This window comes from Diadema antillarum, unplaced genomic scaffold (genome assembly GCF_040938485.1).
Source record: "Diadema antillarum isolate AM-2024a unplaced genomic scaffold, OU_Dant_1.0 scf00000077, whole genome shotgun sequence".
NCBI classification, from domain to species: domain Eukaryota; kingdom Metazoa; phylum Echinodermata; class Echinoidea; order Diadematoida; family Diadematidae; genus Diadema; species Diadema antillarum.
Genome location: NW_027270966.1, coordinates 454,385 through 467,870, shown reverse-complemented (window position 1 = coordinate 467,870; position 13,486 = coordinate 454,385). Strand labels below are relative to the sequence as shown.

The following is a 13,486-nucleotide window of genomic DNA, read 5'->3' as shown; positions in this document are numbered from 1 at the left end:
TTGCAATAAGTCAAGCTGTGCACATTTCCACGAACGACTTCTACTTGTCACTGACATACATTTAGGGTCATTCCCCCTGCCTTCTGGAAGAGGGAAGATGAGTGTTCTTTAATTACGCGAGAAAATGATGTTGAATTTTCTTTACATTTTCTTTATATTGTTACACATGTAACATCACAGACATTAGTAGTCTTCTCATACAGCAGTGACTGAGCAGAAACTTCAAAAATTCACAACTTTTCAACGGATTGTCTGATTTTCCTCAAACTCTCACTGATGTATTCTACTGATACTAAAGCACTGCATATTCGATCACTCAATCCACATGTCTCTAAAGGTGAACTTGTCCTTTATGCTTCGTGTTCAGCCTGGTTGCAGTCACCAAGTCCCTAAATCCAGAGCCCTCCGTCATACAGTCCCCTATACCTTAGCTAGTTACCTTGTTGGGCAATCCTGGGTTATTACCGGTACCTGAATTATTAATTACCTGAATTACCTAGTATGATGACGCCCATGCAGTAAGAAGACTTGTAAGAGCTAGGGCCATTCAAAGGATTCAATCCTGAGCCTGAGGGGTTCCATGTGATGTATTCACAGGGCCAGGGTGATCAGTTTAAGCAATAGGTCTATCATTACCCATATAGCACTTTAGCATTAGTGCAAGAAGAGTGACTTGTATCCATATTTCTCCCTCTCTAGCTCTGTAAGATCTTGTCGGCAGCTCATCTTCAATTCCAAATCAGCATACAGTTCACAATACATCCAGTATCCATACTATACTCCAGTTTGTAGGGGTCCCAAACATTTCATTCGTATTGTAGAACCCTCTTAATTGATATAAATATTGCAGACATAATCACCTTTTTCTCTTCTCTTCTTCTTCTGCTTCTGCTTCTTCTTTCAGTATGGGTGGTATAATGCCACCATAATCTCATGGCGCTCATTCACACAGTTTTGTCACAGTTCAGGCCGCCATATTTTGGGTTGATTGAGCATACGATACTATTGGTACCGGTACTGGTTTTAACTCTGTAGAATTCTCTTGACCCAGAAAGGTTAAATTGTCGCTGTTGTGCATGTTTTTCACCCAGAGACTGCAACTGGTGGACAATGGACAAAATGAAAGTGGTGAGCAGTAGACTGGCGAGGGGGGCCTTCCTGGCAGTGGGAGTTCCCTATGTAATTGTCATCGTGACCAATCTGGTACGTGGATGGCCATGCAGTCAGGAGGGGGAGGACAGATTCAAACGAGCTCTGCAACCCAACAGAGTTTTGAAGGTCACATATGCCCTGGCCGAGCAATTGAGTCTAGCCAAGTGGCTCCCTCTGTACATCAGGTGGACCTCTTTTTATAAAACCGCAAGCAATGTTGTGAAGGTAAGATGTAATATGAAAATTCACTTTTCTAGCAAAATGAAACAGCACTTGACTAAACGCTTTCAGAAAGTAGGGGAAATAATTGCTACCCTTAACATAATTTCAGTACTCGGTATCAAGTTGATGGAATGTGTAATTTTCATGAAAAATTATTTTTTTTTATGGAAACGCCCTTAATATTATCTTTATATTGTTGTCCACACATGACATCATAACTTCTAGTAGTCTCCTCCTCCAGCGGTTCCAACACCAAAACTTTAAAAATTTGTAACTTTTGCATTCATTGTCCGATTTTCCTCCAACTTTCACTGATGTGTTCTACTAATGTTGCTGCTTTCACTCAATCTACATTTCTCTTTTGGTTTTGATTTCCTTTAATCCCGCGGAATTAAAAGCACACAAAACTCTTCTAACCTTCTGAGTGTGAAAAATTAGTCACGCAAAAATATCCACTTTTACAGTATTCTTAAGCTAACTTTTCAGAATGCAGTTGTCTACTCACCATAACAGCTGTATCTGATTTTATTCACTCCATCAAAAAGCTTTGAAAAGCTAGAAAATTAGAATGTTTCATGCATTTCCCACTTTTCTTCTCCAAGACTAGCATATTATTGTTTGTGACTCTGGTCTTACTGTCAGCAGTTATACAGCTCTTGTTACTTTCTAGTGCATGATTTTTATTGTTGTTACTTTCTGCACGAATTCCAAAACATTCACTTCTTTCCATGCAGGATATACCTTATGGGAGACACGGCAATGTACTAGACTTGTGGATGCCTGAGCTAATGAAAGACGGGAAGCATATAGATTGCACCTTCCCAAACCAGTCCAGTCGTGGATCAAATGGCAGACCCATTATCGTCTTTGTTTATGGAGGAGCTTGGGGCTCAGGTGACAAAAATATGTACAGCCTCCTGGCTCAGCAGATCATCGAGCACTTAGGAGCTGCTGTGATCATTCCAAACTACAGCACCTATCCTAAGGTTAGCATATTTCTCGTGGAATCTCTACAAATCGCTGCATCTTTTGATCCAGGGAGTCAATTGCACATGTGTTGATCATAACAACTTAGGGATGCACAGTCGGACAGTGGACTCCTGTTATAACGAAAGCCTCGGTACCGGCAATTTTTTTTCTTTATATCAAAATTTCTTTATAACCAAACAAATGAACAATACAGAACAAAGAGAAGATAATTTTGCAGCCTGAATTTTTACTTCATTGTAACCGGAATTTCATTATAACAGTGTTCATTATAACAGGAGTGCACTGTATAAAACAAGTATTTGACCTTGTGCACATTTCCGGTTAATACTCAATGACATTTACAACTTTTTATAAAAGGCAAGAACAGCAATAAAGGCAATACGCTGTATATACTGTAAAAGTGGAAATTGAAATTGTCGCGCATTTCGCGCAGCCAGAAACTAGCGCAAAAATAAAAGCACGCGGATATTTTTGTTTGCCATACGTTCCTGTGCGTGATGTCTTGATTCCGCGGAATTAAAAACACGCGAAACTCTTCTGACCTGGCCTAGCGCGAAAAATAAGTCACGCGAAAATATCCACTTTTACAGTAGTTGCCTGACAAGACTTTTAGTTCAGGTAGATCTTAAAAACAGTTATGTTGCTACATTGTACATTAATGGCTATTATGTCAGAAAACATGGGTCTTGTCTGTGGTCAACTATTTTTTGTTGTTGTCGTTTTTATATAATAATGCATGGACTCAAAATATGTCATAAATATACCTGTGTAAGATAATTGTCTCAAATGTGTCGTATGCATTATTTTTGCATTGTTTTGATACAGGGCACAGTCCCAGAAATGGTTGAAGATCTCCATGATACCTTGGCATTCATCCAGTCGCAAGAATTCTGTCAATTAGCTCCCAGTGCCAACCAGCAAGAGGTCATTCTCTTTGGCCATTCAGCCGGTGCCCACCTATGTGCTCTGTCTTCCATCGACTTGGCAGAGGGAAAAGCAGCTGCTCTCTCTGTGACACCATCAGGAGCATCAGTTACTGCAGACAGGAAAGATCACGAGGGGCTCGCTGCTGACAATTCCCAACACTGCTCACATGAAGGTATGTCCACATGTTGATTTCACAGACCCTGCTTTTAGTTTCACTTGCATAGCGGAAGTGAGACATAGGCATCACATTATTTTCCACAGCTTTGAGCTTGACCACAAATTCACACCACAGTACATTACCTAGAAATGCTAGTCAAGTTTGAATATTAATGAAGTCAGACAAGGTCAAAGGTCAAAAGGTCAATGATCTTTACCTGATAAGCACCATACTCACAGTATTGTGGTGTACTCTCAATAACTTTCCACAGCGTTGAGCTATGACCACAAAACTCGCTCCACAGGCACATCACCAAATTAAAGATGCCGGTCAAGTTTGATTGTTAATGAAGTCTGACATGATCAAAAGGTCAATGAAATTCATGGAAAAACATGATGCTCACAATGTTGGGGTGAGCTTTCAATAGCTCTCCACAGCTTTGAGCTATGACCATGTTTATTCAGCCTTTTCAGATCTTTATGACATTCCCCTGCTTGGAAGCTGTGACAAGTTACCACTTCAAACCATACAAATTGCAATATGCAGGCAAGACATTGCTCAGGTGACATTTGTCTTGTGTTGTCGTGAACTCCATGGGGCAAGTCCATATGATAATGTACGAGTAGTTTAATGATACTAGATAAAGATTATTTTGAAATATTTCCTTTGTGTAGACAGGGCTAATGGTCGATCCTTGATTTGTTGTCAAACTCAGTGAATCAAAATATAACTTAAGGGCCATGTAATGAAGGTAAATATTGATGTTTTGTGTGAAGCAGTCGCCTGTTTGGCAGTCAAAGTGCTCTATTATTTTTTAACCATTGAAAGATGTGTTCAAGATGAAATTCCAGACATTCAGCAACTAATTAGAGCTTAAAAGTCAAGACCTTAATGAGATATGAAAAGAATCATACAATGATTGATTTTGGTACCATAGATGTTTGTGTTATGAATGATGAGTAAGTATTAGAAGAAGGAATGTATTTCAATTATAGCTGAATAATTGTATGGCAGATAGATTCAGAATGATTGCTATACTGGGAAAGAAATAAAAGGACACAATAATGCCATATCATTTACAGATTGACTTGATATGTCATCTCCTCATCTGATTTCCTTCACAGTGGCAGGAAATTCTGAATATGCTAGTGCGTTGCTGTCGTCTGTCCGCGGGGTTGTAGGATTAGGGGGTGTGTACCACATCATGGATCACTACCATCATGAATCTTGGAGGGGCGTGGAGGATCTCTCACCAATGTGGCAGGCCATGGGGGGCATGGACCAGTTTGATGTGTTCTCACCTGTCGAGAGATTGCGCAAGATGACACCTGACCAGCTCAAAAGGTAAAAGTAGGGACAGGCATAGGATTAGCCGTGGGCCCTGTTTTATGAAGAGTTATAATTGATTTTATAGTTGATTTCAATCATAAGTCTATGGCAGCCTGTGTGTTCATGAAATTTAAAATCGATTATATCTTTTGATAAAACTGGGCCCTGATACTGTGAAGAGACAACAGATGCATGCAAACCCATAAGGTCCCTAAGGTTGAAAGAAAACACTGTGACAGCTAAAAGACTGTAGTAATATTTTGCTACCACTTCCAGCATATTCTCTTTTTTTTTATAGAATGGGTAGCGAGAATCCTGCAATCTCATTGGTCGAGAGCTATGTGTTGATTTTTACTGGCCGCACGCTGAGTCACAGTGGTAAACATGTTATCGCGCACTTGTAGCAAGAGTATGTGTACTTGTAACAAAGGTTTGCGCACTAAGCAAGCGTTCGCGCACTCAGTAAAAGACGCCTATTGGCTAAAACAACCATGCATCAGTTTTTACTGATGTATGGTACTGATGCATGGTTCTGAAGAGAAACCATGCGTCCAGTAAAAACTGATGCATGGTTTTTGGACTCTCGTCTATGGCAAGCCAAAAGGAAATGCATCCAGTAAATTTGTCATCGGGTAACACGATAGAAAAACGGGTTTTTGGCAAGAAAATTACCCATTCTATTAAACAGATGACGCACATGTCTTTTCGTGCGTCAGTCGGAATATAGTGTGCATGCGGTAACTATGGAATTTAGCCTAAACCCACTCGGCTTCGCCTCGTGGGTTAAGCATTCCATAGTTACCTCATGCACACAATTCCGACTGACGCACTCAGACCTGTGCATCATTTGTATACTTGTTTAACCCTCTTTGTACCACATTAATTTCCTGTCCAATTGTTATGTGTTTTCAATTTGTGCACATTTGACTTATTGGCACAGAAAGAGTTGAGAGAAAATCATCTACTTACAAACACTTTCAGCTGAACAATTTTTACCCTTGTGATCTCTTCATTCTACAGGCAGACACGATGTGTAAAAAGTGCATCATTAAACTGCTTGTCTTGCTTGCACCTTCTTGTTCAAATAGCTTGCCGCCTTTTTACCTCATTCATGGGACCAAGGACTCAGTTGTGCCTCCTTCAGCAAGCGAGAAGTTTGCCACAGTGCTGTCGGATCAAGAGGTGGACGTAACCTTGAAAATGATCGTGGAAGGAGGACACGCCGAGCTCATCATAGATGCCATGGACAGCAGCCGCAAGTTCCATGACGCTGTGATAAATGCACTGACTGAAATGAGAAACAGCATCCTTAAATGTGACTGAGGCCTTGAAGCTGTTTCCAGCCTTTAAAAAAAGTGTAATTTGAAATGTATGTCGTTCCTTAAAATCTACTGTGAGCCAGTTCCATTTTGATTATAAAAAAGAGATTTAAATTTAAGGTGTGAGGATTGGAGAAAATACAATATGCTTTGATTAATTTTGATAAATGCAGGCCTATAGTTTTTTCTGTTAACATTGACAATTAATGTTCCGTGACACTACAGCCACCCAGGAAGAATTCTTTATTTTGCCGATAGTTGCGGGTTCTACACTTTGTAACTTTTATAGCAAAAAGTTTACTCATTGATTGAAGTTTACACTAATAACAATTGGTAAAGAGAAGAGTATAACCGCTTTTTGATACTTCTGGGCTTGATCATTCTCTTCGTATTCCAAATTTCCAAGTCCAAATTTCATTGTATCATATTGTCCTGATCCGTCAAAACTCCTTGTCAAAATTGGACCAAAAAAGAATAATAAATCAGTATTGAGGGATAGATCATTCATTGTCTTGCAAGAGGTTTCTCTTTATCTCAAAGAATTATCATTTTAAAAAAATTGGAAACCTAAATCACCATCTCAACTAAAACTGTACCATCCCTTTATAAATGGGGCACTGCCTATTCTTTCTTGGGTATGTATAGGCCCTAAATACATTTTGTTTCCTGTCCTTTGACAGTGTTAAGATGCAATCATTGAGATTTTATACCTCCTTCACTAAATGTGCAATGCCATTTCTGTGACTTCTATATTATCCCCTTTCATGACATAATTGTGTTGCACACATAGGCAAAAATCCTGTTGAGTATTTGATATCATGCTGAAAGGCTTCAGCACAATAATGATGCAGGGTTTGTGTTCAGTGATTAATGGCTAGGAGTTAATTTCTTGTGCCTAACTGTTACGAGAATTTATTGCATACAAGTATTACAGATATGCATGTTTTTTAAGGAGTTTTGTATGAAAGCGACTTTAATATATTTCCTTGAGCAAATTTTTATGGCTTGTAGGATTATCAGACGATTATTAGTTGCATTTCACAAATCATACAAGTTTGTTTTTACCAAGGGGTGTTATGAGTTTTTGCATGTATTCAGGCATGCTGGAATGTAACATTTTATTTACAAGATGTTGTTTGATTTATTTCTGACTATATTATCAATCAAGCTTCCGCTAGTCTCCATTACTCCTGTCAGTTCTTTTATAATCTGTTTCAAACCATGAGTTTGTCAAAGCTTCAATACAAACTGACAATTTCTTTTACAAAAAAGCCATGTCATAGTTCGTCTGATGAGACATGAACAGTTCTTTTTAAGCAGATGACACATTCAAGCTTCGGTCTTCGATCAACATTTATTAACATACATGTGAGTAAGAGGACAGTGATAGTCATTAATTATAATACAGTTCGACCTCGATTATCCGGCCATGTCGGGACCGGCGCTCATCTGGATAAGCATATTGGCCAGATATGGGAAACACAATGTTAATGTATATAGCTGCCGTCCAAGCTGCCGTCCCAGTGCACTGACAGCTAGGCAGGTAGCGTAATCACGTACCCCGCAACGGTGTTGTAATCTATGCTAGCCTGCGCAAAATTGTAGTCCCTTCTTCACAAAAATAAAGTATATCTTTATGTGAAAATCATACATGTTTTACCTCATTAGATATTGAGAAACCTATCATGCACATCTTATGAAATTAGTGAAATAGATCCATGAAAAGATGTTAAAGTCACTGTTTTTTCTCAATTTTTGGATGAAAAAAAAAAGTCCTTCACTGCGTGAACGCGTCCGGATGATAGAGATTTCCGAATAAAAGGAGGCCGGATAATCGAGGTCGAACTGTAGTTGAAGAGTAGGGCAGTTTAACTTCAATCCATATTGCCCTTTCATATCAGTCCATCAAGTTAGTTGTCTAGTCTGCTCTTATAAACCAGAGGGTTTGAGATGTGTACTGCCACACCTCCTAATGCCATAACAATGCAAAGTTCTTATACTATTCATTTTGACCAGACAATTTTTATAGTGTGTGTGTGTAACATAAAAGGGAATACATAAACTTGACGTTTGCATAATATTTGATTTAACCAGTTGAGGACGGACTGATTTTGCTACAACACCCATTTCCCATAGTTACTTGCCCGAGTATACTCACGACTCGTCCTGAACGGGTTAAACTGTGAATGTCCCTTCTACTTTTTTTTTCATTTATAAGTATGCCAAATCAGCAGAATTGTTTTTGCAAATGAAGTTGAACTTCCACTAGTGCATGTATTTATATCTTAAAGAGTATTTGCCTTTAATAGCTTGTTGAAAAAGAGTTTTACTCAGCAAGGATATGGATGATTGAAGCTGTAAAATGTCAGATCGGCACAAAATAAAGCAGTACTATGGCATAGCAAAAATTGAATACAATACTTTATCATTAAAAGCATAAATATTCTAATACATGTATGTGTACTGTGCACTGGTTTTGATTCTTTTCCAAGTCCATTTGATACCCTACACTGTTGAATAGAACAACCAAGGAGGTCTAAGAGTTGGAGTTCCAACTGGCTGTAATTATCCAAACAGTTGTCAGATTTCTATTGATGTACAAAAGAATTTCACAGGTGCATTTGTGCCTTTGATGATTGATGTTCGACACCGCTGTCTTGCTGAGCAATCTGAGGTTTCATTTTGAACGTTAACATAATGTTGGCCATATTTTGCTTATTTATTTATTAAATGAAATGAAATTTCACTTCGTGATAAAGCATGTAAAGCAAAAGTCAATCCCGTCCAGAAATTAAGTGCAAAAGTGTAAATCAGAGCTGTATCATGTAAAAAAATGTTTAGAACTGTACCATCCTGGAAAGCCGGTTTTATCACTTTTCCACTTTAATTTCCACAAATTAAACTAATATGGCATAATCTTTAAGTGTAATTCTTTATTGATAGATGTATCAGATTAGTGCCCGGGTATGCCCAGTGGAGTAATTTTCATCTTTATTTCAGCATTTTTTGCACAATTTCTATTTGCGCATCCTCGTGTCTGTACCACCTGCCTTTTATAAGAAGGGATAGCGAAAAGTAATTACCATCACAAAGACATATCTTCCTTAGAAAGTGGCTGATGACCATGCAATGAGACACGAGTCAATTGTCTTCCTACAATGTATCTGCGTGGCAGATCCTGTTTGGCACGTGCTTCAAATATTTTTGAGCGGTAGCATCGAACATCTTGCAAAGGAAATAAGACGGTTGTGACTCCATTCTCTTGAACCTCCTTGGAACAACACACTGCAGTTACCTCTTCCATCATGCGTTGCTGAGTAGTATGATGTGTGTGAGTTTCATGCATACATTATTTACATGCAATGTAGCATCTATCATTTTGGATATAGACATTATGTGTATATAAATATGTATCAATGAACCTACAGGTATGATCACCTGCATTGATACCCTTTTCTAACATCCTGATCTGAACAAGCATTGAGCCATTTCCTCCTGGTCCTCTGTTGTAAACCATCATTACCGCTGTTGCTGATGTTGCTAGAGATGAAGCACTGCATGAAAATTCTCAAGTTTGACTGCAGGCTGCAGAGCAATCAGTAACAGTTTACCATACAGTAAATGCCAGGAACACACACACACACACACGCACACACTCACACTGTGTACACTGGCTCATGGGTGGAAGTCCACAATGAAGGGAATTGAACCAAAATGGCGATGGTCAAGCATTGTAGTATTTTTTTTTTTTTTTTCTTTTTGTGGTTAAAGCAAAAGTACCGTTTTTGTATGAGACAACACGATTTTCCAGTTGAGATTAAAAAAAAAATCATGTCCACTTAGGCGAGTTGTTGGCTTGTAAATGCCGACTTTAATCGATGTCTAATATATTCCCTATCCAAGAACTACAGCTACAATGTCAATGTACTCATATTTGCTAGTGTGATAAATGTAGTTGTAGAGTAGCAGCTTTAGCTAGCACATGTACAACAATAAAAGAACAGACACATTTTGATATTTCATTTCACGATGCATAATTTATTATTTCAGAAGTACACTTCATTTACTACTAAAAATCACACTAGACATCATTTGTTTTACAAATGACCAACACATTACAACTGGCAATCTTGTGACAGTACCACAAATACCTCCAACAACATGGGAAGTCAAAAAATAATCTTCACTTAAACACAAGACCAGAGATGTCTTTTACATTCAAGGCCTGTGAAATCATTAAGATTTAAATCTCTGTTTAAACACATGCTACAATATACATGTATAAACATATGTATTTTTCTTTGCCCCACTGCACAATATTGAAAGGTAATGTGCTTTACCCCATCTCAATCTACAAAGAGTGGGTGGGGGAGGGTACAGCACCTTTTTCAAACTTACTTGTGCTTTGGACAGGACAAGATTAGTTTTGGTCAGAGGTGCAGGGGTCTTGTAGTTGATTATCCTCAACTCACATGTAACTTGTCAGGCTTTCAGTAATGAATGACATGTTTGCTGTATGTTGTCTGTTGGGTGAGGGAGGGAACAGCACCTGTTTCAAATTTACTTGTGCTTCGGACGGGACAAGATTAGTTTTGGTCAGACGTGTGGGTGCCTTGTCGTTGACAATCAGTAACTCACACATGAAGAATTTGTCATGCTTTCAGTAATGAATTACATGTATGTTGAACCTTTAATGCCAAAATCATTGAACTTTACACCGCACATTTTATCAAAGTACATCTATATCAATGTCATCCTGTTTGAACTATTGATGACTTTTCAAGGAAATTAACATTTACAGAGAGGAAGACCTAAACAAATGGATTAAAAGCCCCGGATTAAAGCATTTGGACTAACAGCAGTATAATTTTCTTACTGACAGTAATTGCTACATTGCACAACACTTAGCAAAAGTTCATGAGAAGTAGAACTCTCTGACCAATCCCAGAAATTCGCTGTGATTATGCTGGTCACATTAACATTTATTATGTTCACGATGTAAACTTTCAAGGCTTGCCATCGTACACCTGAAAATCATAATTACAGTGCACTCCCGTTATAACGAAATGCTCGGGACCGGCAGTTTTCTTTCGTTATAACAAAATTTTGTTATAACCGAACAAATACAATATTTAATGAAAACAAGGAAACCACGTATATATATCATATTCTGTTTGCTGAATACTCACCATACACTGGAAAGCTATGTGAGATGTGATGGGATAACTGTATTATGATAATAAACGCAAGTTCCCCTCAGAAACTGTGCATGACACAAGGAGCGAACACACACAGTGGTGTGAAGCATTCACCCATGCAGAGACGCTATATATGCTTGTTCTGCTACGTGTTTTTGAAAGCAATTCCCATTTCGTTATAACGGAGCACATTTCTTTTGTTTTTCTTTGTCTGTGACGCTCGGAAAAGACTTCGTTATAACGGAAATTTCGCTATAACCGTGTTCGTTATAAGCGAATTTTGTGCCATAGACTTCAATGGTGATAATTTTGGGACCAGAAGATTTACTTCGTTATAACGAAATTTCGTTATAACCGTGTTTGTTGTAACGGGAGTGCACTGTATAAAGACATAAATGGAGGTAGCACTCTATATGGCTCAATACCAAAGATAATTTGAGTGAAATTGACCATCACAGTGATTACCATAATTATAATGATCTAGTCACATAATATGGAATCATTAGATTTCTCAAAGTAGTTGAAGTGGACATGTTTCCATTCCATTGGGAACTAGGCTGCCATATTGCTTGATTTGAATCTTGGTTGGTAAAACGTCACAAAGCTTTCTCAAACAACTTGTTGAGTGTAATTGCCAGGACTACAATGTTACATTCTCATATACTGCATTCCTCTGGCAGACCGAGAGATTATTCCAACAAGCCATACTAATGTAAAATCCAATTCTGTTGTATGATTTCATTGGTGTCTGACATACTTGGGATACAAACAGTCAAGATTTTTAATAACGAGAATGACACTGGGCACATGAGTGAGATTTTACGAACATAAAAAACAAACAAACATACAAACAAACTTTAAAACAACTTCATCAGGGCTAGTAGTCGTATCTGTATGAAAATATCTAGAGTAGTCTTATTGCAGCATTAGGCAATTAAAGCCCTTTGACTTACTTTGTGTCCAACATGCAATTCATGGCCTAATGTAACAGTCAGCTAACCTACACATCTTTGTTATTCATATGGTAGGTGCCTCAACGTGCAAGAAGCTTGGTAGATAGATTGAAACATTTTTGGACATCATATTCATATCCAAAATGTTGGCATCATACAAATATGTGTAATATCAAGTAAATATCAAGGAAATTTGGACAAGATGGCTGCATGGAATGGTGTCATTTCAACATTTTACTTGTTGTCAAGATTAATATATTACAGGCTGTACTTTGTTTACGAAAGCACATTATCAACTACAAGAAATTCAATGTAGAAGATTCTGAAGAAATACAGCATACCTTGTTATACCAAAGCATAATATCAACTAGAAGAAATTCAATGTAGAAGTTTCTGAAGAAAAACAGCATATCATGCAGTACTTGTATATTCATGTATTGCACAACTCTCAGTCTAGTGCCAGAATTCAGGGGACAACACAAAGGCAGGTAGACTTGTTTTAAACTTATTCAAATATTGTATAAAACATTTGCTTTCCAACATGAAATCACACACTGCATACATATTTATCATCAGCAATGCATATTGCTAGTGGGCTGTGATCAGCAACCTTGGTTGTTTTAATTACTGTATAGTTGCAATAAGAATTTTGAGGAATTAATGGCAGCGGGTTGTTTCTCTTTAATACTAATATCTCGTATTGTTTTGTTGGCAGACAATTAACATACGTTTTATTCAACATACAAAGGCAGATAAATGAAAACAGAGACAGGATGGAACTAAGTCCATGACATTAATTGTATATGAAACAAGAGACCCGCGGGTCTAGCGCTCACCTGAGTATCACAACTTCACCTTTCACGCAGTCACTAATCTAAATTATTCACAGCTCTACCAAAATTTGACCAGGCATTCTCAAGTAGAAGATGAAAATGTACAATAAGGGCCCAAATTTTTTAAGATTCCTTAATTTGGGGGGATTGGGGCCCCCTGGGGCCCTCTGGGTGGGGCATGGTGCCCATTTTGATAAATTGAGATCCTGACCCCCTAGGGATGCTACCTGCCAAGTTTGACGAAAATCCATCTTGAGGTTTTCAGGAAGAAGATGAAAATGTACAATTCAGGCCCCCATTTGGACCTTCCCAACTACCCCCCCCCCCCCCCCCCCCAATCCCTGCCCCCAAGAGGGGCACCCCTGGATCTCCTATGAACAAACCCGAAACTACAGTCATCAATGTA

At 38.4% G+C, this 13,486-nt stretch overlaps 1 protein-coding gene across 1 annotated transcript; it reads left to right on the top strand.

Annotated features, from left to right (window-relative positions):
• Positions 1-1,107: 1,107 nt before the first annotated feature.
• Positions 1,108-6,100, top strand: LOC139717557 (uncharacterized). The gene is made up of 5 exons (XM_071629065.1): positions 1,108-1,377; positions 2,109-2,360; positions 3,190-3,463; positions 4,573-4,792; positions 5,866-6,100. The coding sequence occupies exons 1-5, from the start codon at positions 1,111-1,113 to the stop codon at positions 6,098-6,100; spliced, it is 1,248 nt and encodes a 415-aa protein (XP_071485166.1). The 5' UTR covers positions 1,108-1,110.
• The last annotated feature ends 7,386 nt before the right edge of the window (positions 6,101-13,486 follow it).

What these genes read in the sequence shown, in the direction of transcription:
- LOC139717557 (XM_071629065.1), top strand. Translation starts at nt 1,111, where the DNA reads ATGGACAAAATGAAAGTGGTGAGCAGTAGACTGGCGAGGGGGGCCTTC. An exon ending in CCGCAAGCAATGTTGTGAAG is followed by an intron (nt 1,378 to 2,108) that starts GTAAGATGTAAT and finishes CTTTCCATGCAG; the next exon opens with GATATACCTTATGGGAGACA. An exon ending in ACTACAGCACCTATCCTAAG is followed by an intron (nt 2,361 to 3,189) that starts GTTAGCATATTT and finishes GTTTTGATACAG; the next exon opens with GGCACAGTCCCAGAAATGGT.